This window comes from Pristis pectinata, chromosome 22 (genome assembly GCF_009764475.1).
Source record: "Pristis pectinata isolate sPriPec2 chromosome 22, sPriPec2.1.pri, whole genome shotgun sequence".
Lineage (NCBI taxonomy): Eukaryota > Metazoa > Chordata > Chondrichthyes > Rhinopristiformes > Pristidae > Pristis > Pristis pectinata.
In genome coordinates this window covers 17,395,466-17,421,350 of record NC_067426.1, presented here as the reverse complement: position 1 = coordinate 17,421,350, position 25,885 = coordinate 17,395,466, and the positions used below count along the sequence as shown (strand labels likewise).

The 25,885-nt window shown below is 36.8% G+C and overlaps 1 protein-coding gene across 3 annotated transcripts in view; it reads right to left on the bottom strand.

Annotated features, from left to right (window-relative positions):
• Positions 1 to 1,423: 1,423 nt before the first annotated feature.
• Positions 1,424 to 25,885, bottom strand: part of yars1 (tyrosyl-tRNA synthetase 1) — a 34,825-nt gene continuing 10,363 nt past the window's right edge. For all 3 annotated transcript variants that reach the window (XM_052036067.1, XM_052036068.1, XM_052036069.1), the window contains exons 4-14: positions 25,021 to 25,196; positions 24,763 to 24,892; positions 24,093 to 24,173; positions 22,161 to 22,253; positions 19,913 to 20,048; positions 17,084 to 17,169; positions 16,653 to 16,791; positions 16,463 to 16,554; positions 11,150 to 11,343; positions 5,148 to 5,289; positions 1,424 to 3,278 (exon numbers count right to left, since the gene is read on the bottom strand). In XM_052036067.1, coding sequence (XP_051892027.1) covers positions 3,168 to 3,278; positions 5,148 to 5,289; positions 11,150 to 11,343; positions 16,463 to 16,554; positions 16,653 to 16,791; positions 17,084 to 17,169; positions 19,913 to 20,048; positions 22,161 to 22,253; positions 24,093 to 24,173; positions 24,763 to 24,892; positions 25,021 to 25,196 — 1,380 coding nt within the window. In that variant the 3' untranslated portion in view covers positions 1,424 to 3,167. The remainder of the gene's footprint in view (positions 3,279 to 5,147; positions 5,290 to 11,149; positions 11,344 to 16,462; positions 16,555 to 16,652; positions 16,792 to 17,083; positions 17,170 to 19,912; positions 20,049 to 22,160; positions 22,254 to 24,092; positions 24,174 to 24,762; positions 24,893 to 25,020; positions 25,197 to 25,885) is intronic.

Genomic DNA, 25,885 nt, shown 5'->3' with positions numbered 1-25,885 from the left:
GTGAACTTGTCTTTGTGGTGTTTTAACTCACTCATCTGGAGAATAGAATCAGGTATGTACTTTACTGGGACTCTTAGGAATTTGCTGTTTTGATGAATGGGCAAATGGAGCTGACAAGATTGCTCTAATAATTCTATGATTCTGTGAGAACATTTTCAGCTCAAAGGCTTGAATTTCATGAATCTTTAATCTAAATTTACTGATTGGAAAAAGTACAAATGGAAAATACTATCCAAATTGGTGGAACCATGTTATCAAGTCTATTGGTTAATTACATTCAATGCCATTTTAGAACACAATAATTTGATAGCAACATGGCAAATTGATAACGTTTTACTTAAGCAAATTCTTGTGATATGCAAGCTTCACTTGACTTATGTCTGTCATATCTGGTTATCTATGTGTTAACCTAATGACTTAATAAAATGGAGTTGTATACTTTTTGGCATATTTAAATTCAGAAACAGACACCCCAAAAGCAATTTCAACCATATGCTGCCTAATAATACATGCACACAACTCTAAATTTACACAAAGCATCATACATATGCTGGCTTTTTGAAGGAACTGTACAATTAATTATGCTCCCCTGGCTTTTCCTGTGTCACTGAGTATTGTTCCTATCTAAAGTTTGCCAGAAAGCTTTCTTGGAACAGTCTGAAAATTGAATTTAATACATTTATCACCTTTCAAATGCACACTTGAAGGACCAGATAATACCCACCCAATCAACTTTCATTAAAATCTAAACCAATTTATATGTGAATGAGTGCTCCATCCATGTTTTACATCCAATCTCAATTGAAGGTGTGCATGCTCTCTCTGATTTGTGCATAATTCATGATCATTTTTGTTTTAATAGTGTGCAACTGGTCTTCAAGGTTTTGTACAACTCCCATCTATCACCACTACCCCTCATCTGTGTTTTAACCCTACCCTAACAGGCAACATATATAGGTTATGGTTCAATTGTTATCAGCTACACCCAGCTTAAAAAGTAGTTTTTCATATGAAAATCAAGTAATTGATGCTAAACAATCTAACCCTAGCAAGGAGGATTTCGAGCAAATCTTACATAGGAACAATATTCTGCAATACAGGAAAAGTTGAAGGGTGCATAATTATATGGAGAGCTTTTTCAAAAAACCAACACAAGCATAATCCAGAGCACTTGTGCTTCCAAAGTTACACTTGCAATAGGACCTGGAAGTTAACAATCTATATTAATGAAATGAAAAATTTAGAAGTACTTATTGGTGCTTTTTAAATTGAAAACATATCAATAACATCACCTCTGCAATTAGTTTCCAACAGGAGTCATAATTTTTAAAAATTGAAACTGAGAGGCTGATTATTTTGCTCTTTCAATCTCAACATAATTTCAAAGTACCTTATGTTTCAATACACAAGTTGTATACAGACATTTAAATTTTAAAGAATTTGTTTTCATTTATTTATTTGTGATTTGAGTATCTAAGTTACAAGTGCATTGATACATTCCAGTCTCAGCTAGAGCTTGAAGCATCTTGGATTTAGAGTAAAGCATAGGATTTCTGGGTCCCCATCAATTCTTAGGAAAAGCAACAATTTCAGTTGTTTAAACTTTATAGATTATGTTATCATTTACACTCCACAAAATCTACAGCACTTTTTACTAAAAAAGTCTCAAATCATTTAAGAGTCTGAATAAATTGAAAGCCTAACATAGATGGTGGTGGCTGGAGATACCTCTGATCCAGTGACAAATTCCTGTGCTAGAACATGCAATCTAATTACACTGTTGCAAGCTTAAACATGCATCATATGGATCACATATACACAATGAAATCTGGTTATAGACACATTTTTCTTGCACATTGCATTTTATAAGAATTAGCAGCAGTAGGCAGCTATCTGGCCCTTCGAGTCTGCTCTGCCATTCCTCAAGCTCATGATGGTTCTTCTACCTCATTTCCATTTTCCTGCACCCTCACTTAATTCCCTTAATATGCAGAAATCTAACAATATCTGTTTTGAATCAATTCAATGACAAAGCCTGCAGGGTTGAGATTTCAAAGATTCACCATCCTCAGCATGAAGAAATTTCTCATCTCAGTCCTAAATGGCTTTCCCCTTATTCTGAGACTTTCGAGGTATCTCAACCAGGAGAAAAACTCCTCCCTGCATTAACCCCAATGAATCCCATAAGAATTTTTTAAAATTTCAGTGATATCACCTCATATTCTTCTAGATGCTACAGAATTCAACCCTTGTCTACTCATCTCTATTCATACAGCAAACCTGCCTTCCCAGGAACCAGTCTGGTGAATCATCATTGCATTCTCTCTATAGAGACCAATACTGTTTATAACACTCTAGCTGTAGTCTCACCAAGGCCCAATATAATTGCAGTAAGCGTTCCAATTAGGAAAGAATATTTCATTTACAGTCACACAGCACAGAAACAGACCCTCCAGCCCACGGAATCTGCAGCAATCGTCAAGCACGCATTTATATTAATTGCATGTTATTCTTCGCACATTCTACCAGCACACCTACATCTGTGGGGCAATTTACAGTGGCCAATTAACCTTCCAACCTGCATGTTTTTGGGATGTGGGAGGAAACTGGAGCACCTGGGGGAAACCCACAGAGTCACAGGGAGAACATGCAAACTCCCCACAGACAGCACCAAATAACTGCGTTATTGACACCCTCCCCCACCACCCCATTAGTAGTAGTAGTAATGGAAGATTAAAATCAAAGCAAGCTTTGAGGTTGAGTGAACATAATTTACTCTTAATGAATGAAACCAAGTTGTAAATATTGATAATATAGATTGTGAATTTGTAGTTAGTAGATGGTGGATCTTTAATATCCAATTACTCAAGTGTCAAATTATCCCAGTAATTATGCAAGGATGTCACATTAGCAATAAATGCATTGTGACACATTGATAATTGGTACATTAGATACTATTACTATTTACGAGAACGCAATCATTCCAGGATTAAGAACCTTTATTCAATTCCGTGATATTTCATTCTTTCATATCACTGCTAGAAGATGATATAGACTGAGTTTCAACTCACTGAGAGACTGCAATAATATCCTTACTGTACAGGACTGGAGCTGAAGTGTGAATGCCAGAAGAAAAGCAATCTCTTTTTCCGGGTAGGATTTATTTATTAACTTATACTTCCTCCTTTTAGTGATTTACATGTAATGGCACCAAGTTTTGTCATAAAATTCTTCTGCTGCCACTGGGCAGTGCAGTCATCTGAAATCCTGAAATCAACCTGGAAAACAAATTAATATTAATCTTAGAAAATTATATTTGTGCAACATTTAATACTAGTATTGTAATGTGCTAAAGAGAGAAACTATTGTTCAAGGTGAACCTGAGTAAATATTTAATCACAAGGTTACTGAAAAAAACTGGGGCAGCAGGATTGATTTTGGATCATTCTAACAGAGCTAAACAATAGTATAGTCCATATTGTCTCCTTCTGTACTGTAAAGTTCTATGTTAGGAGTAGTTAGTGTTAAGATCAGATCTATCCTGGAGTACACCAGATTAAATCTGCAAGTGATGTATACAAACTGCAATTGTTCTTAAGCTTTTTTCTCCCTAACAGGTTTTGACATTAGTCCAAAGTTATCATAAAGGGAACAATGATGCAGAATTGGTGGGAAATCTTTTAGAAAATTGTCCTGACATTGTCATTTTGCCTGTCAAACTTGGAGAATTCTGCCCCAAGACGTAATAGGATCACGGCCACTACTTTACTTTGTGTAGTAAAGGAATGGCTTTTGCCCATCATTTCAATCTCTTCACCAGAGATCGCTACCATTCCCACATCAGATCTGATGCAGCTCTCTCAGGTGAATCTGTAGTTTCCATGATCAGCAGTGGGAGTCCTCAATCAATCAGATTAAATAATTCTCACCAAGAATTTTTTTGTTAATTACAGGAAACTAATTAAATATTGGGCTAAAGGAGAGCAAGACAACAAACACAAGATTCCTTTTGCAATTTCTTCAGGGCCGAAGAAGCTTATTAGTTGCACTATCATTAGTAATGCCTGTAAAAACTCACTTAAACCCCAATTGCACTATATGTAACAATCACCCATTTTTATTAAGAAATTAGTAAAACCCAAAGTTTACAACTTGCAGTGATTTTTGGTGACTTTGTTTACAAAGGTTGTAAAACTGCAGGCTACGGAGACGTAAGGCTGCACCCAAAGTAATTACCTGACTTATAATGAAATGTCCAGACGATGCAGTTAGTTTCATCCTATAGTAACAGTGAGCATTGTAACCTTGCCAATATTAGAACAGTAAAGCCAAGACCATTCTCTCATAAGGATATGGATAATTTTAATTTAGGTGGAAAATTAAGAAGAGATTTGAACTAAACTGTGCATATACAAATTAACAGTTATAGATGCACTGCTGGGGAAGTGGAGAGAGTCAATTATCTCCAACATTCTCTCTTCTCTCCTCTCCCATCAGGCAAAAGATACAGGAGCCCGAGGGCACATACCACCAAGCTCAAGGACAGCTTCTATTCCACTGTGATAAGACTATTGAATGGTTCCTTTATACGATGAGATGGACTCTTGACCTCACAACCTACCTTATCACCTTGCACCTTATTGTCTACCTGCAGTGCACTTCCCTGTAGCTGTGACACATTACTCTGTATTCTGTTATTGTTTTTACCCTGTACTACCTCAATGCACTGTGTAATGAGTTGATCTGTACGAACAGTATGCAAGACAAGTTTTTCACTGTACAATAATAAACCAATACATAGCCGATCAGATAAAGGTTAATACTGCCCACTAGAGGTAAAATGGAAAATAAACCACCAACCCATGAACACAAATACCTTAATAAATTTATTCCTTGGTAGCAACTTCCTCAACCCCTATCAATCCTAAAGCTATTATTCCCTGTACATCATTCTGGACAATTACATATACTTGCCTCGACAATTCCAATTTTTCTGAATGTTAACAAATGAATTCAGAACATGTATTGAAACTGCACAGTTTCTTAATTCTCATTAACCCAAGGCATGCTCATCAAAAGGGATACAGCAAATACAATTTACTGCAAGAGTATATTATTTTCCCTCAGCTTTCTTTTATAAGTATTACCTGCAACTTTTCAAATACTTTTTTCTTTGGTTTCAGTTCATCATCTGCTGTACCATTTTCAAATCCCTCTATGAACACCCGATCTCCTGGTTCAGAGCCTTCTGGAGGATTTAGTGGTTCCACTTTATGCTTTTCTCCATCTCTGTAATGACAAGGAGAACAAACTTCAAGCAATATCTGCTTGAAGATCTTCAGGCAACTACTAACAAAGTATTTACTTTGGGATTTGCTCTATTTTCTCATATCTCAACATCCAAAATCTAGTTTCAGATATTATTTTATCAACCTGTGAAAGTCTTAGTTTGTTGGAAAAATGTCATTTTTACTGATTCCAGCAATAACATAGTTCTAGAACTGCAACTATTGCATTTCTAATTGAATCACACTGTCAACAAATGGCAATTAAATATTTAGAACATAGAACAATTACAGCACAATTCAGGCCCTTCGGCCCACAAAGCTGTGCCGAACATGTCCCTACCCTAGAATTTACAAGGCTTTTACAAATTACTTTATTTTACAAAGTAATAAACTAAGTTTTATCTAAATTACAAATTAATAGTTCAATTAACCTGCATTACCTATCTTACAGATATACCTGAAGATAACGTCAAGAGCATTCTTTCTGCCTTAACGTACAGGCTACTGGTACTACACTAACTCTGGTGCCTAAGTGATTAACTTCTTCAGCTAAGAATGTAGATGTGACATCTCCATGATCAAATTGATCATAGAGATATCACAGCTGAGTCCCATCTGACACTGACATGAATGTTTCTCAGTGGGACCCTTTCTAATCTGCTCCCTCTCTGTTGCCAAATAAACAATAATTTTACATAACTTATGTCAATTTATTCATTCTGATGGTTTAGGTTTAGTGGTACATATTCCTCTTCCTCTCAGGGTGGTACATTCCACTTTTACATGCACATCACAAGGAAAAAGCATGAAAGATGATCTATGATGTCAGATCTCTATGACCTATAGTTCTCAGGGAATCCATGATTCCCACTATTCATCCACCCCTTTCACCCATCAAAACTCCCGCACAACCCAAGTGCTTACGGGAGCTGAACTTTTGCATTCTTGTGCATACTATAATGAGGTACTAGGCATCTAATTGTAGCTTTCAAATCATTTGTCTTCTTGGGATGCTGGTTGGGAACTCAACTGGAGCTGCGTCCAGATGAAGCAAGTAGTAAGGAATAGATCTGCATTCGACTTGGATCCCATTAATAATTAAGGGCAGGCAGACTCCATGTTGGCAGCAGAATATAGCCCACTTGCACCAGACCCAGAGAGTTGGGCAAGTAGAGAATAATGAATATAAAGGCCCAAATCTTTTCTGCCAATTCTGTATTCACATTTCACAGCTATGGGTAGAGCATCATCTCTGCTTGTGCTCTGCATTTAATAGCCAGAAATGAGAAAAGAAAGGCTCTCTGTGCAAAATTAAAATATCTCTGGCATGGTATTCATTGTCTATAATTTCTTATTAATCCCTAATTAACTTCAGTTACCCTGAGGTCAGAGGGATAAAACATTATGCTACCCAGGGAATTGTGCTGAAAGGGTATTTACAATTGCCAATAGTCAGTATGAGGTGTGATGATGACAATTTACTGCAGAGGATCTCCAATGAGATAGAGCCACTTGAGGAGCAGCTGACACCAGTGCTATCACTGTTTGGTCCACTTTAGTGGAACAAGGCCCAGCACTGAAGGGGAAAATAAACACTCTAAACAAAGTTCTAGCTGGAAACCTTTAAGATAGTAAACTATACAACTGTATAGCTTTGCCTTCAGGATGTTGTTTCAACAACTTCAAGGTAGTCAACACAGGAAAGAATAAAACTGGAGAGGGCCGTTGTATACTATTTTAACTGATCATACAAAGATTCCTCAGGTTTGTCTTTCTTCTGTTCACATTTCCATTTGTTAGAGTAGATTTTCGACTTTTATGAAGATACTGCCATCAATAAATTCAATGATGGGATGCTCTCCAAAAACAAAGTCAATGCAGCTGAAAGAAGCATGACAGTGCATTCCGCCAGTCAGAAACTGATTGGATTTTCAGCTCTCTATAATACATCAAAGCTACAAGAGCATGAAATATGTGTCACCTTCAAAGTACAGCATATTCCAAAATCAATTTCCAGTGAAATTGCTTGGCAAAAATTCACTTTGAAATGCACATTCTTCAAAACAGCACCAGAACATTGTAAAACTGACAAAAGTTGCAGAATATATTGTTAAATATAAAGAAGCACCACCTTAATCAGATGGCTCCAGAAGAAAATGGAAAATAAGAAGAAATTAGCCAAAAGATTTAAGTGTGTACCCTGCATTAGTGAATGTTAGTACACACACCTTTAGTCCCAGAAAAGCACTAGTGCCTTTATCAGGTTTTCTGTATCCAATAAGATCACATACTGTCAGTAAGTAAAGTCCTATTCTCTAATTTCAAATTAACAATGATTATTGCCAAATGGTAATAAGGTAAAAAAAAAGAGAAAATATGTTGAAGTCCTTTTATGTATTATTTACATTAAGTTGGTCTTGGCAAATATCTAATGATAGACAAACTCTTTAGAGAAAAAGCTAAATGTATACTAGTTCCTTGTCTTCATCAAGGGATGAATTTTGTGCAAAAGACTGATCCTGAAGCAGGCTCCCTCCTAATAATAACAGAAGGTCTGGGTTCAGTAAACATGAGACCTGGAAGTCTTGGTAAAAATACAAGACCAACCAATTTGTCAACATAGGAAAGAATAAAATTGGAGAGGGCCGTTGTATACTATCGTTAGAGGAAGGAAATCTAGCAAAATTCATTATGATAAAAAGGTTAAAAACTTATTGAATATTAAATAACATGGTATTAGATATAGAACAGACAAAAGCAAATTATTATGGTCGATAAATGGTAATTTTATGCTAAAAGTCATTTAAAAAAATTTTTTAAAAACATTTTTGGTTTCCTTTGTTGAATAGAGAAGAGTTGTTAATACACCTACTGAACTAATAAAGCTCATATGTATTATGCTGCCATAAAACCTTTCAGTAACCAAAACAGATAAGCACAGAAATGTTCATTGTTAAGATGAAACTAATGCAAGCCAAAATACACAACTGAATTAATTCCACAGGTTGGAAACCAGACATGTAATATCAACAAATTAATATTAACAGTCCACTTCAGTTAGAAGATGGGGAAAAAAAGTTTTTGAACAGCAGTTTCCTTTTTGATCAATCCTATTGAGAAGACTCCAGATCACAAAAATATTAGTTACTAGTTTTAAAAAAGTCTGTAATGATAGATATGGTGATCATAATTCCATTAGTGATCTAGTGATCATATATTCCATTAGTTTCAAGATAATTTATAGAGAAGGATAGGACTGGTCTTCAGGTTGAGATTGTAAATTGGAATATGGCCAATTTTGATAGCATCAGAAGGGATCTGACAGACGTGGATTGGGATAGGCTGTTTTCTGGCAGAGATGCTTGGTAATTGGGAGGCTTTCAAAAGTGAAATACTGAGACTACAGAATCTGTATGTTCCTGTTAGAATAAAAGGCAAGGCTAACAGGTTTAGGGAGCCTTGGTTATCGAGGGATATTGAGGCCCTGATAAAGAAAAAGGTGGCAGCACATATCAGGTATAGGCAGTTAGGATCAAATGAGGCACTTGAGGAGTATAAGAAATTCAAGAGAACACTTAAAGAAATCAGGAGAACAAAAAGAGGACATGAAGTTGCTCTGGCAGACAGGGTGAAAGAGAACCTCAAGGGCTTCTATAGCTATATTAAGAGCAAAAGGGTAGCAAGGGACAAAATTGGTCCTCTTTTAGATCAGTGTGGTCATCTTTGCATGGAGCTGAAAGAGATGGGGGAGATCTTAAATGAATTTTTTGCATCCATTTTTACTCTGGGGACAGACACAGAGACTATAGAACTGAGGGAAAAGAGTAATGAGGTTATGGATTGTATCCAGATTACGGAAGAGGAGGTGCTGGCTATGTTGAGATAAATTAAGGTGGATAAATCCCCAGGGCACGACAAGGTGTCCCCTCAGACCTTGTGGGAGGCTAGTGCAGAAATTGCAGGGGCTCTCGCAGAGATATTTCTTTCTTTTTCAATCTTTTTATTAGTTTTCAAATTAATACAGATTGATATATAGCATAAATATTTATACATGTAAGTGGCAGAGATATTTAAAACATCCTTAGCCACAGGTGAGGTGCCGGAGGACTGGAGGATAACTAATGCTGTTCCATTGTTCAAGAAAGGCTCCAAGAATAAGCCGGGAAATTATAGGCCAGTGAGCCTGACATCAGTCATTGGGTAAATTATTGGAAGGTATTCTAAGGGGCAGGATATATAAGTACTTGAATAGACAGGGCCTGATTAGGGACAGTCAACATGATTGTGCGTGGTAGGTCATGACTAACCAATCTTATAGAGTTTCTCGAGGACGTTACCATGAAGGTCGATGAGGGAAAGGCAGTGGATGTTGTCTACGTGGACTTTAGCAAGGCCTTTGACAAAGTCCCACGTGGGAGGCTGGTCCAGAAGGTTAAGTCACTTGGCATTCAGGATGAAGTAGTTAATTGGATTCAACATTGGCTTAGCAGGAGAAGCCAGAGAGTGGTAGTAGATGGTTGTCTCTCTGACTGGAGGTATGTGACTGTGGTGTGCCGCGCCGCAGGGATCAGTTTTGGGTCCGTTGTCGTTTATCATCTATATTAATGACTTAGATGATAATGTGGTAAACAGGATCAGCAAATTTGCAGATGACACCAAGATTGGGGACGTAGTAGTCAGCGAGGAAGGCTATCTAAGCTTGCAAAGTGATCTGACCAGCTAGGAAAATGGGCTGAAAAATGGCAGATGGAATTTAATGCAGACAAGTGAGAGGTGATGCATTTTGGGAGGACAACCCAGGATAAGACTTGCACAGTGAATGGTAGGGCTCTGAGGTGTGCAGTAGAACAAAGGGACCTGGGAATACAGATCCACAGATCCTTGAAAGTGGATCACAGGTCCAGGTAGATAGTCACAGGTAGATAGGGTCGTAAAGAGAGCTTTTGGCACATTGGCCTTCATAAATCAGGGCATTGAGTACAGGAGTTGGGATGTTACGTTCAAGTTCTATGAGACATTAGTGAGGCCGAATTTAGAGAATTGTGTACAGTTCTGGTTACCTACCTACAGGAAAGGTATCAATAAGCTTGAAAGAGTGCAGAGAAAATTTACAAGGATGTTGCCGGGACTTGAAGACCTGAGTTATAGGGAAAGGTTGAATAGGTTAGGACTTTATTCCCTACAGCACAGGAGAATGAGGGGAGAGCTTACAGAGGTATACAAAATTATGAGGGGTATAGATGGGGTGAATGCATGCAGGCTTTTTCCCCCTCAGGTTGGGTGAGACTAGAATTAGAGGACATAGGTTTAGGGTGAAAGGTGAAATATTTATGGTGAATCAGAGGGGAATCTTCTTCACTCAGAGGGTGGTGCGAGTGTGGAACGAGCTGCCAGCAGAAGTGGTAGATGCGGGTTCAATTGTATCATTTAAGAGAAGTTTAGATCGGTACATGGATGGGAGGGGTTTGAAGGGATATGGTCGAGGTACAGGTAGATGGGACTAGGCAGAAGATCGGGTGGCATGGACTAGATAGGCCCAAGGGCCTGTTTCTGTATTGTAGTACTCTATGGTATGAAAGAATGGATAGAAACAGTGGAAATATCTTTGACATATAATGAAAGATGTAGGTTCCATAAATGGATTTATTTTATTTGAATTTGTTTTTAATATTATACATTCTGAAATTCTAATTGGAAAACTAACAAATGGTGAAGTATAAAATGGCAGCACATTTACGGTACCAGCTAACTATATCTTTTTTTGTTTGGCAATCAGTCTGTTCTTTATCAAAATGTATACTGCAGTAGTTAAGCTAAGGGTTATAATACTTTTAAACTCCAATTATTAAATTCCTACTCACATGGATGCACAAAGCAACATGGCTTGAGATTCAATTCCTCGCATCTTCTGTGGCTTCAGATTACATAGCATTACAACATTTCGATTCTGGAGCTCCTCAGCAGAAACATACTGCACTAACCCACTAACAACTGTTCGTGGCTGGGCTTCTCCAACGTCCACTTTTTCCACGTATAGACTCTCTGCATCAGGATGCTAGGGTAAACAAAATTCAATTCAGAATTAGGCACATTTTTTCATTTAATTTTACAATCAGGAAATAGCAATTGCAAGTTTAAATTTCTCCAACAATCTTCAGTTTTTTGAAAGACTATACCAGGAATCATGCACAAGAGCAAATATTTTGTTGTTATATACAAATGGAAAATAACAACGCAATGACAAAGGGGAATTAAAAGTATGTCTGGAGGCAAGGCATAATAAGAAAATCTTAACAATCAAGTAGAGGTCCTCTAGAGTAAACTGCATAAGAATGTTCAGAATACCTATGTTGAATATAATGAGAAGGAACACTATTAGGCCTTCTTGATAATTAAAGTGTGAAATCAGCCATAGCTAGGGAATAAAATTTTGATATTAGGCATCATAATAGCATGTAATGCTGAAAGGAAATTCCTCACAAAGGTCACTGACAGTTGAGTTTGAAAAGAAAACAATGACCTTTCATTGCAGAATGGATGGCATTGAATATTTGGACAGAAAGCATCGAAGTGTAATTGTTAGCTTTCCTTATAGCAGGGATCTCCAAATGCTCTACAGTTGGAACTGGTTTTAAGAAAGTCAAAAGAACTCAAGCAACGAAGAATAAAAGAGCAAAAGTTATTGTTAGAGGGGTTGGAAAAGTAATTTAAACTACATTTCTAGACAATCAGAGAAGGTGAACCAATAAGCAGCTCAAAGCCATGCTAAGCTTGACCTACTGGCTTGATCAATTAAAGAAAGCAGACCCAATGCTGGCAGTCAGTAATGAAACCACAAAGGAAAGTGATTTCAACTGAAAGTTAAAGATTCATAAACTGGATTTTGTAATCATAAAATGATATATTGCATTGATTAAGTGAGATGAGAGATTTATTTTCTCAGTTGGTGGAGACTGCATTTATCAGTTATATGGGAGACATTCCAAGAATTTATTAATCAGGTAAAGATTATTTTCTGTTTTCATTTAATTAACTAGCTGGTTATGTTTTAATCATAGCACCCCTACACAACTGGATGGCTGCTCAGTTAGAACTCCAGAATGGTCACTCCTCTTTCTCATTTGATTAAAACTATTGTCATACAAGATTATGCCTTCAGGCCATCCTGGCTGCACTGGGACTCTGGCCATGTTAAATTTCATCTAAAAGAGAGGACGGAGGCGGAGGTGTGGGGGAATAAGTTACAGTAGAAATTGGGCTGAATGGGAGAAAAAAGTGAAGGAAGAAATCAGGATATTCAGAAGGGGATGGGATCTGAACAAATGACTTGGCGCAGATGAATATGGTGGTAATGGCAAGAACGAGGAAGAAATCAGGAAGTGGACAGTGGGTACAATACTGAACGATAACTAGACACAGAGAAACATTAAGGAAGTCACTTTTTGATTAGTTGAATCAATGCCTCAATGCAGTAGGCTGGCTAGTTTTAAACAGGCACTATTTAGCTTCATCTACACCCTAAGAATGGAACATTCTGCTCTGGTAAGATATTCTACTTTGCAAATTAAACAAAAAGTGACAAGAAGTATTGCAGTTTACAGACTTGCAGAAATATTAACCCAAATAAATACTCTCAGAAACCATTTGCTGCTAGGGGAGACAAACAAAACATACAGTGAAGCTCTGATAATTCAACACCTTCAGGATTTTGGTGGTGTCAGACCAACAGATTTTCCAGAATATTAGATGTTACTCCTACTAATACCCAAGCACACATATTTCACTTACCATATTATTCTGTAACACGTAAAAAATTGAAGTGAACCTGGTGAATCTAAACGGAGCTAGAAATACAAGCCCTTCAGTCTCTGGCTCAAGCTGCAAATCTCTCCATATTCCTGACCCTTGGTGCTTCAGACCCCATCCCCAGCTCTGGTCTCACACCCCACTCCACGACCTCCATTCGTGACCAATGAGTGAGCCAGATGCCAGGTATCAGGACTTCCGAACAATCAGATGCTGGATTTGGGAAGTATTACTGTACTTGTAATTATGTAGTACAAGTGAAATAAAACTGGCAGAAATAATATGCAGATTTAGATCTGATTTAGATGAAAATATTATTTTTACAGCAAATGCCTCACACTTTGACAAGTGGGTTTCCATCAGAATTAAGGCATTTGTAGCTTATACCAAGACTGACCAAAGATTTTTTTAAACTTAAAAGTAATTTTTGCTGCCTTCAATTGTTGCCGCATTTTTGCCACATGTATTGTGCAAATCCAATTCAAATCAACTTTATTAAAACTGATAGAAAACCTGCACACCAGTGACATGCAAAAGTGGTCTGCCTTCATTTGTCTAGAATCCACCAAGATTCAGCAATAATTAGTTTACATTTCACTGTGTAAGAGACTTTTTTTTCAACAAAATGCAATAATTTTTAAGTCATGTCTAACCAGCATCAAACTAAACCCATCAATGAAAGTATAAATGTGCCCAGTCAGAAAATACAATGCTGTTCCTTGAAGTAATGTTGTCCTTTATTTGAATAGTTCAGAAGGTCAGAGTCCTCAACTTCCTGACCAACAGACTGCAATCAGTAAGGATAGGCAGCAATACCTCCGCCATGATTATTCTCAACACTAGTGCTCCACAAAGCTGCATCCTCACCCCCTACTCTACTCCCTATATACCCATGCCTGCATGGTCAGATTCTGCTCTAGCTCCATCAACAAGTTTGCAGATGATACCACCGTAGTGGGCCATATCTCAAATAACAATGAGTCAGAGTACAGGAAGGAGATATAGAGCTTAGTAACATGGTGTCATGACAACAACCTTTCCCTCAATGTCAGTAAAACAAAAGAGCTGGTCATTGACTTCAGGAAGGAGGTCAGTGTACTGCTCCTGTCTACATCAAAGGTGCTGAGGTCAAGAGGGTTGAGAGCTTCAAGTTCCTAGGAGTGAACATCACTAATAGCCTGTCCAAGTCCAACCACATAGACACCATGGCCAAGAAAGCTCAACAGCACCTCTGCTTCCCCAGGAGGCTAAAGAAATTTAGCAGGTCCCCATTGACCCTTACCAATTTTTATGGATGCACCATACAAAGCATCCTATCTGGATGCATTGCGGCTTGGTATGGCAATTGCTCTGCCTGTGACTGCAAGAAACTGTAGAGAGGTGTGGACAGAGCTCAGCACATCACGGAAACCAGCCTCCCCTCCATGGACTCTGTCTATACTTCTCACTGCCTCAGTAAAGCAGCCAGCATAATCAAAGACCCCACCCACCCCGGACATTCTCTCTTCTCCCCTCCCATTAGACAAAAGTTACAAAAGCCTGAAAGCATGTACAACCAGACTCAAAGACAGATTTTACCCAGCTGTTATAAGACTATTGAATGGTTTTCTAGTATGATAAGATGGACTCCTGACCTCACAATCTACCTCGTTATGACCTTGCACCTTATTGTCTACCTGCACTGAACTTTTTCTATAGCTGTTACACTTTATTCTGCATTCTATTATTGTTTTACCTTGCACTACCTCAATGCACTGTGTAATGAATTGATCTGTATGAACGGCATGCATGACAAGTTTTTCCACTGTACCTCAATACATGTGACAATAATAAAACAATTCCAATTCCAGAATCCTTTCCACTGAGTTCTCTCTACCCCATATCCTTACCACTGCACTTTGTTCATCCCAAACCTTTCCAATTTGGATCAACAACCTGAAATTTTATTTGTTTCCATCTTCATAAATGCTGCTCAACCTGCTGTGTTCCTCTGGCAATTTCCAATTTTACTTCACAAATATTAATACTTCATATAACGTGTTCAAAATGCACTTAAGTATTTTAACTTCATTTTGAGTAACGTGCACGTTAAATTGAAGGAATTGCCATGTCAGAATATACAAAGATTCAGTTCAAATCTACAGAAAGTAACTCTGGTCATAACATTATACAAAAGAGAAACAGGCTCTTTTGCCCACTAAGTCAATGCTGACCATCATGCCCATCTATACTAATCCCACTTGCCTGCATTAATTCCATATCCTTCTAGGTCTTGCTCATTCAAGTGCCTGTCCAGAAGCCTGCTAAATGTTGTTACTGTTCCTGCCTCCACCAACTCCTCTGGCTGTTCATTCCAGTAGTGTTGCAGTTAAAGTTAAGAAGTAAGCCTTGGTTCATTTTCCTAGAAATAATTTATTTGAGCAAGTTTACTCAATTTTAGTTGACAGCACTTCACTGCAAAACACTTGTTTTGCATTAAATTTTTGCAACAATCATCACATTTTTATTAGATGTACAATTAATACCACTATACTCAGGATAGAATGCCATCACGTGGTCAGGCTAGAATAAACCCTACCCTATGAACCAGCCAAAAGAATTTATAGCAAAACCACACCCATAAACTTTGCTCTCATAGCTGTCAAGAATGCTTCTGAAATCCCTGACAACCCCATCTAATTGACTTTCAAATAAATGGGCTCACTATTCCCGGCCTGGTCTAACCTGCGCAAATGGGTAATGCAGCTTTGGAGCACAGCCTGGAAAGAGATGAAGTTCAGCCAGCAAGTTTTGCATTTCTGTGTTTGTGCTGGGAGTTCTAAAATTCCAGGCAATTATTTGAGTCTGGTTGTAAACACCCTGCCCAACATGCAAAATTCCCTTCAGCAAGCTTTGGTCCATTATTACATTTTATTCAAATATTATTATTTAGCAAATAGCTGTGAACATCTTTCATTTTAATCTGAATAATTAAATTACAACTTTACTCTCATGAGCAAATTAAAAGCAATGCAATTTCTTGCTTTAAAAACTCTCCAGATCTGAGACAAGATAACAGAAAAATATCTGGCTGAATCTAAGGTCTGCAATATTTGCAGTATTTTCTGTGTGTTCTCACCTTGAAGCATGATGATGCTTGAAATTAAGAACATTTCATTTTTGTATGGAGAAAATGTCCAGAAATCCACATTAGACATAACATGGACCAAGTATAGCGCTTGTACTTAATGGATCACAGCCACAGAACTAATCTAATAATTGTTTGACTCAGCAAACAATTATTAAGGACAGTACCACAAACCTGATAGAAAAGTATAGAAATGGCACACTTTAGTGAGAGTTAGTAGTCCTCTGTGCTTCTAACTGACCTTCTCCACACTGATGATCCTTCCAACTCGAATATCAAGCCTTGAAGGTACAATTTCATCATTCTCAGCAGCTGGTCCTTTGGGAGCTCCCTCTGGAAATTGAATCAGAGAAAGATGAATTAAGAGTGCATATTTTTCCTACTGGACAAGGCAAAGAATCAATTTCTGAGTCTGACTAAAATTTACTCACTTTGTTGTTTCTTGGGTACAGGATAAGCTTCTCTGATTAGTTGCTGCATCTCTGGTGTCTGAAACTTCTTCCTGATTGGGTCCAGCAGCTTATTTAACACAACTTCCACAGAATTCTTCAGATCCCCAGGATGAACAGTCTGTGGAGAAAATGTTTTAACGTATGACAAATGTAAATACTGACTAATGTGAATCTTCATGCAAGTAACAAAGCATCTGCCATAACTTAAATCAGGACTTAAATTGCAACATCAGCAGCTGTAGACATCATTGGACAGACTTCACAGAAATGTCTACTTCTGTAACAAACATAGTTAAACGAAGTATTCAAAATGAAGTATAACGGAAGTTTTGAACAATATACCCTGAAATACCACAAGTTAACAAGTTTAACATTTAGTTTAACATAAAAGGATTTTTTTTTTTAATTACTTGATCATGGAAGTCATTTTCAAGTTGATCATATTCTGTGTAGGTCTTGCTGCCACCCCACTTTTCATCTCTCAAAACTACAAACTCTGAAAGAAGTAGGAAAAAAATGACATTGTATAATAGTCAAACAGAAATAAACTGGTGTTTTAGAATAAATACAGCATACACAAGCTATCCTCTAAGTTTTGCCTAGCATATAACATCGCAATAGCAAATCCCTTTACTCATTCAAAATTAATTCCACTCATTCTTGCAGTCACAAGTGTAAAATAACGCACATAAAAACACAAGAAAATAGGAAAAGTGGGCCACAATGCCCCTCAAACCTGCGCCTTCATTGAAGATGATCATGGCTGACCTACATTTACCTTTAACTCCTCTTCTGTACCAGTTTCCCATAGCCCTCAATTCCTTGATCTTCCAAATATTTATCTAACTATGCCTTAATACATCTAATAATCTGGTCTCCACCACCCTCTGCAGCTGAGAATTCCAGAGATTCACTACCCAGAGAAGGAATTTCTATGCACCTCCTTTTAAATGACTGGCCCCTTATTCTGTAGCCATGACCCTTGTTTGTGACTCTCCCACTAGTGAAATCATCCCAACATCTACCCTGTCAAATCCCCTTAGGATTTTGTGTTTGAATTGGGTCACCCCTTATTCTAAACTCTAAGAATTACAGACCCAAACTGTCTGCCTCTCTTGATAGGATAAAACATTCGAACTGCAATGGCAGATTTGCACTTTTCATCCACACCTTCCTGGAGTCTGCAAAGGTCTTTGTAAAGAATATAATGATCTGGATTCTGTGAGGAATTGTTGAGAAAATTGTCAAGAATTGATTGACACCAACATCTGTGCTTCTGTAAATGTGGAAGTGGAAACCAAGATATTAATGTTAGATTCTTGCTGTCTGGGCTGTTTGCTGATGTTGCAGTTCACTGTGGCAGTGGGAAGGAGCAATGACTTCACTTTGGGTAAAGAATCCATCCAAAGATTGTGTGCTGAGTGGGAGTTGGCATAGCAAAAGTTCTGCCCTTCATTGAAAGAAAGGAAAACAATTGCAAGGAATTTTGGAAAGCTAATATAGATTTTTTAAAGCATCAGTGCTTCAGATGCATTTAATTTTCTATAAACCCTAATAGCAACATTTTAATAATTTGTAATAGTTCTGGAAAGCCGGCTGTGAATATTTTTCTCTTTTTCTGTGAATTGAGTTTTTTTTTTAAATGGAAGGTGCTTACTTTGATTGCCCAGTATGATTTTCTTTTACATTCGATTAGGGCCTTGCCATGCAATATCAAACTATGTCCCCACCCCCACCAATCCTCAAAACATGGCTGACAATATTTTGTCAGGCAAGTTTGTAATCTTTCAGGCAAGTCACAAATTCTACCCTATTGGACATCTGCAAATGCATAAAAGCAGTTGACTTGGAGTGCAGGGGTAAAACAATACTTGAAAAATAAGAAAACAAAAAAAAAAAATGGAAATTTGAGAGTGTACAAAATATTTAAAACCAAATAAAATGGAGAACTCACTTACCATAATATTACATAATTGTCACACCTTGAAACTGCACTCTGAACAGCTACTAATCCTGGAGGTATAGTAAACACTCTGAGCTATGATTGTATCTTAGATCACAGCTAACCATTTGAACAATGCTTTCCCTACACCTGAGATATGCTGCTCCCTGGTTATTATTCAAATTCATACTCATATCCCAAAAGGAGTATGGTCCCAAATGTTTTTGGAAATTTAATAACAGCAGATCAGTATATAAATCAATACTACTTGCCAATGTAATTAGCTGTCAAAAGAATCACTTTTTTTTTAAATCTGTTCCATCTCACCCCCAAGTATCAATCTGTGAATAGGAGCTCCAAGGCAAGTATACCCTTCCTTAAGCATAGAGGCCAGATGTGCAAACAGTACTCCAAGTGTGGTCACACTAAAACTCTGTACAATTCTTCCTTGATCTTGGTGTAGAAGAGGCCAATATATGATTTGGCTTATTACTCATTTGTCATACCTGCATGTTTATTTTTTGCATTTCATGTAACAGAACATGCAGATCCCTCTGAACACAAATCTTTTCTAGTAATATACCATTTCAAAAATGTTGTTTTCTATTCTTGTAGCTAAAGTGAATAACCTCAAGTTGTCTTACATTATTTTGTCTCTTTTGCTCACTCAAATCTTTCTACATCTGCTAGAAGATTCTTCGCATCTTCCTTACCATTCACCTTCCCATCAAGATCTGCATCAGAAGCAAACCTGGATACTGCACTCTGTACACTTGAGTCTTCTACAGTAAAACCACATAGAATATTTTATGCTACCAACATATCATTACTCATCATTATAATTTTACCTCCCTTTGCATGCCCCATAGCCCCTAAAGTATATTCTAAAATGTCCTCATTGTTAACTCTTACATTTAATCTTTTCTCTCATTATTTTTCAATCTATTTTGCTTCCTAAAACTCTCAACCCTTAAGCCCACTACTACTTTTATCAATATTTTAAGGCGTTTACTTTAATCGATATGTTTTCTTTGGAAATGTCTTGGCAATTAGCTTGACTCAATTTTTTGTACAAGGCTAGTCTTTGCCAGTTAATGTCAGTGATATTTTGCATGCAAATTTGCCAAAAGTACAAGTTTGAAAGAGCAAGGTCCTCATAAGAGTTCATTATGGACCAAAAGCAACAGAGTACTTTCTTAACCAATCAGGTGGAGTGACTGTAAAATTAGCAGCAGCTCTGACAACATGGTGCAGTAATCATCTTTTGCCACAAATAGAAGGTAAAACTTGTTCTCACCTCCATGCAATGGAAACAAGACATGCCTCACAAAGGATAAAACACCATTGTTCTCCACATTGCCAGGTTCACAAAATGCCCTTTTCAACTTCTTTTTTACATCTTCCTTTTTGTCGAGCAGATCAATTTTGGATTCCTAAAAGCAACAATCACTGAATAATCAAAGAGATTGCTAAGACAAGTATATTCAATGTTTTCTGTCTCTTGCTTTATTTTTCATCTCTTTATTTAACAACTCTGACTTTTTACACAACCAATTTCCCATTCAATAGTTCCTATCCTCTGTGAACCTAGAAATGTGTTTTTTCTAAAAATTGGGCATCAGCAGATATTAATATCACCAGGCAGTAATTTCAACATCCATATTCAAAACATCATCAAGTCCATTTGATCTTTTTATTAATGGCTACAATTCCAAATTAAATGAAACAGCAAATGAAAGTATTTACATTGTTTCTCTATCCCAAGCTTTCCCTCAATCTACCATGCATGGCTTAGACGGAGTCAGCTTTATGGTAAAGTACTATGGGACATCCTGAGGAATGCAGTGCATTTCATTACAAGTTCCTTTAGCTGGGAATGGCCAATAAGTGCATCACATACATCCTGTGATCAATTTGCAGGTTTAAAAAAATGTTTACTAAACTTGGTTAATTTTATTATGTTTAGTTTTAATTTTAAATCTTTTTCCATTTTGGAGAAAACAGTATTAGGAAGAGGAAACAGTTGAAGAGTTTGAGGAAATTCCATGTACTTAAATATCCTTTTGGATAAATGAATGACCAAACTGCAAGGCTTTGAAAAAAATGACTAAGAATTGGTGTTTTGGATTGGTTTTAATACAACTGATAACCTGCTTTTCTCCCCCCGCAGATTTGGAAATTCCGCAGATACTTGCTGTTCTGAGCAGCAAAACAAGTGGTCCCTATCAACAAGTCTTTGTTAGACAGCAGGCAGTAGAAAGGCCAACAGTTCAGCAATCAGCAAGGGATTCTGATGTCTGCCCAATCTCTAGACCAAAAAAAAACTAAGTCCAGACAGTTACGGCAATTCTTAAATTTTTCAATTCTGTTCCAGAAGGACACAAATTTATGGCAGGTATTCAACAAAACCCTTGCAGGTTATTGTGATGTACTACAAAAGGCAATCAAGATTTCATTAAAGTGTGATGATAAGTGACAAAGCTCTGTATAAGTCTACCTAAATTGTGATAAATTCTCTGAAATAAAGAATACAGATTTAGTATTTCAGACTTTTGGCTGTGTCTGAAGACTATTTGCAGCTAAAGCTTAAAGAACTAGTAGTCACTGCTACTTAGGGTGGTGATAGAAGCAGAGATGAAGCAATCTGTAACACTAACCATGCAACATGGAAATATATTAAAACTTTTTAGTGCAACCTTTTCAATGGAATAATAATACATCAAACCATATTTACTGACCTGTCACTGGAATTGTTATCTTGAATGATACATCTTTATAGATTCTTACAAATATAAAAGTATCTGCCAACAACTAAAGAGGAATAATCATGTGCAACAGTTTCATTTAGTTCAGAACTCTGCTGAACTTGGACTGACTTAACGTCTTAATGTACTTGAATATTATTTAGGAATTAAGCACCACGATCTTTCATATTTTCTCCTGACACAGAAGGAAGCTATTTAGTCCTTCAAGTTTATGCTGCTTCTCAGAATAAACACATCAATCCCATTCCCCAAACACATCAGGGTAGAAGCTGGAGTACATGATCCCCATAAAAATACTGTACTGCTAACCTGTATCATTTTGGGGCTATTTTAATTCTTGTTGTCAACATTAATATGTGAAAGATATGTGGCTGTTTTACATTTTATTATATTTACCATATTTTCTTACAAAACAGGAGGTCACTCAGTTCTCAGAGTCTATGCTGGTTCTCAGCATTCTCAACAATCCCATTCTGCCATTTTTTTTCTCCTATTCTTTCTCACATGCTTATCAACCTCACTCTGATTCTCCTGCCAGCCACTGCACTAAGGGCAATTTACAACAGTTGATTAACCTTTAATCCAGCAAATTTAAATTGATGTCAAATATTAGTCATAAATTGCCAAGAGTGCAAAAAACTTATGTACTTACATCATGAATTTCATTCCTATTTTTGGCTGTTTAGTTGTGATTAATAATAAGCATTAGCTTTTACTACTTCATTGCTCAATCAGTAAAATTATTCAATACAATGAGAATTGAACATTAACAGGTAATACCTCTTCAGAGGAGCTCATTTTCCCTCCAGTCAGGCCTGGGACCATAGGGTTCATTAAATGAATACGCTTGGCATACCCAAGAGCCGGAAGGTACTAAAAAAAAGTAAAAATTAAATAAATTAATATATTGGTTGAAGATCTTAAAATTCTGCAACCAAAAGGTGGTGAACACCTGAGAAACAAAAAAGAACTGAGAGGAGGGTTGATAACTTTAAAGCACACTTGTGTACTCGTGACACCATTACTAATATTGTGTAGAGTGCTTTATCATCAAAATGTCTTCTAAAGATTACCTATAGATTATGTTTAAGCCAGTGGCTACTTTTGTGAATGGCAACTCTTTAGATTATTTAATTAGATAAATTAATCAAAGAAATTAAGGAATCCAAAGAGTTGCATTCAAACTCTAGCGAGATATCAACATTAATGCCATAAGTGTATACATTAATTCCATGTCTAACAATGGGATCAAAATATAATTCAAAAACTGTAACCCAATGAGGCTTCCCCCAATTGCCTCAAAACTACAAGGAAATTGTAAAGAGTGAGGAGTCATTACATTTCAGATATCACATAGTCTCTAATCAACAATTTAACTTTACTGCAAACTGAATTCAGTTATGCTCATTTCAAATTCACATTTTTATTATCATTTGCTCTTTCCTTGATGCAGCTGAAACAGCAACATCTTGAAGCAATAAAGCTAATAATGTAAAATATGTTTAGTTTTTACATGGAATGTTCAAGTTTTCAAAATGAATACAGCGCAAAATCTTAGCACTACGTGGGCATTACATTTTTCCATGATATTGATATTTCCAAAGGATTAAAAAAATATGCAGTTCGTAACCCATCCAGATATCTTTGAATGCTAGTCTGGTGAGGGAAACATTTGCCCTTATAAAGCATCTTCCAGAAGCCCAAGACATCCCAAATTACTTTATATCCAATAATATAGCTTTGAAGTGTTACTGTTGTAACACAGGAAACACGGCCATCAGTTTACATACATCAAGTTTTCAAAATAATATATTGATGATTAGAGTTAATTGAGGATAAGTATTAATCAGGGCAACAGGAATCTCCCTACTTTTAAGTATTATTATAGGATCTTGGTTTAGCATTTTTTCTTAAAGATGCCAACTCCAGATGTGCAGCAAATCCCACTCCCCATCCCTCTAAGTCTTGAACTAGATAGATAACCTAGATTTTTGTGTTCAAGCCTCTGGGTGAGACTGAACGAATAAACCTCATTTTGTAATGCATACAATTCTTAAAAATGCACATTTTTCAATAAAATTCAATACAAAAATTCCCTGTTGAACTTAGCTGAGGATCACCTGTACTGCAACATGAAATATGTACTCTAACTTGCAATACTCCTCTGAAAGAATATCCCCAAACAATAATATTAACTTTTAAAATGACAGTTGGGTTCTCCCTTTACTTTTCATCAAATATTGCAACCTAATATTTACAGAGAATTGTCCTGGCACAAGAGCCATTTAGTCCATCAAGTTTGTGCCAGCTCCCAGTAGAACAGCCCCATCAGGCCTGTTACCCTGCTCTTTCACCACTGCACTGCAAATTATTCTCCCTTAAGTGCCTATCCAATTCCTTTTTGAAAGCACTGATTGTCTATGTTGGTAGAAACAGAATCAATGAATTCAAGACCCTAAATACTTTTGAAAGAGTTACCTTCTTGTATCTCCCAATATATGAATTATTCACTGATGGGAACAGTTTTGTGACGTGACCTTCATTATTTCTAACAAATCTCCTCTCAGTCTCTTGGAACCAAACTAGCGTACATTTTCCTGCACCCCCTCAAGAGCTTTCAAATCCAACCTAAGTATGGCAGCCAGAGTTGGACATTCACTGCCCAATAGGTTAGTATTCAAATAAATGCAAATCTTTTGATAATGAAAGTACCTTTTCTGCAAATGTGAATATTTTCCTCTGATCAATCCCACCAAACTGTGCATCAACCTTCAAATATTCTTCATCCAAAGCCTAAAAAGAGTGGGAAAAATATTTTAAAAACAATGTTAACCCTTAGGATTAAAATGGAAAAAAATAAGCCTTTTAAGTTTTCAATTAATGATAATATTGAATTTTTGAAAACCCTGCCCAGAAAATGAATTACTCTCAAATTCATAATTTCATCTCAACATTAGAACAGGGGTAGCATCGCAGAGTTACTACTAGGGCACTATAGTTTTGAACAGGCTACAAGTGGTTGTGATGTTATTAAAATATAAATAATTGAGTTAAAAAAGTCAAACATGATTAAGTAATGCTTCAGACATCATTTGAATACCTTCTTTATTACCCAAGACTTTACATATGATAAATGGAAATTCCTGTCAACTTATGGACAATGTAAAGGTTTAGGAGAAAGGACTTCCCTTACTTCAATCAGTTTCAGCTGTGGTATGGATAGGAATTTAAATTTGACCATTTTGGTGGGGCTCACTAAAATCATACATATATTGTACACATAAGCATGCATCTTTAATCTACCACGATGATCAAAGGTGTCTGAACCCCTCTTTGCCCCACCTAATGTATGCCCCTTGTTTCCAGTCTTTCTCTTTCCTACCTGTAATCCAGGATACAGGAGACCACTGAGGAGTGGATGTTCCACTTGCTTAACTACTTCAGCACCAGCTTTTTTGGCATCATGTTGGGTCACAACAGAGGACAACTTGTACACATCCAAAGTATATTCCCTGAAAAGACAAACACATTCTGAAGTTAGAGAATTTGTTGCAACCAAATGGAATAAAGACTTTCAATCTATAAAAAGAGAGAAAATCATTTCTATCCTTCCCTCACTTAGATCATATTAATACCTTACCTGCTTAACTGATAATCAGTCCCTTTCACAAATGTGAGTTTTTCTGTTGGTACACCTATACTTTCCAGCATTGCTTTTATAATATGTTCATAGTACTGTGTTCTCAGTTGGAGCAGATCCCAAGGAGCTTTCATGTTGTCCAAATAAGCATGCAAATCAGCAAATAAAATAGTTACCTGAAGCAAAAGAGAAAATGGAAAGATTTCAATTTTTCTAAGAATTATTTTGTAATGCAACTTCTACTATTTTTGGTAAGTGCTGATATAGCATTCCTAGAAAATATTCACAGAAATTGAGATTCGGCACAATGATTCAGAAAGCTAAATCATGACATTTCCTGCTCTTGAAACTCTCTCTACACTTCCACTACTATCTGCAAGTCCCATATCCAGAAATGGAACAACAGAAATTTTCTCCATCAGGAAGACCAGTGCCATCATCTTTGGTCCCTGCATCAAATTCTGATCTGTACCACACTGATTCCACCTCTTTCTACAAGCTTTATTCGCAGATTATTTGCAATCTTGATACAACTAAGCTAGTATCAGTTAAAAATATACAGGTACTCACAATGTACAATTATAAAGAATTTTAGCCTTGTACTTTCAGCTATCTAAGCCCTAAACTCAAGAATTCCCACAATTAAACTCTCTTCTAGCCTTTATGAAGGTCATTAAGATTATTGATTGCAAGCTTTCGATTATGCGTCCTAAGATCCATTTATTTGCATTAGAGTCAATGTTTGTTCAATATCACCCACTGAACCATTTTGGGATGTTTTTCTGTTAAAGGTGTTGTACTGTGAAAGATGCTACTGCTAGCAGTTATGATGGAGTGATGAATCAGCAATGAATATCACATCTGC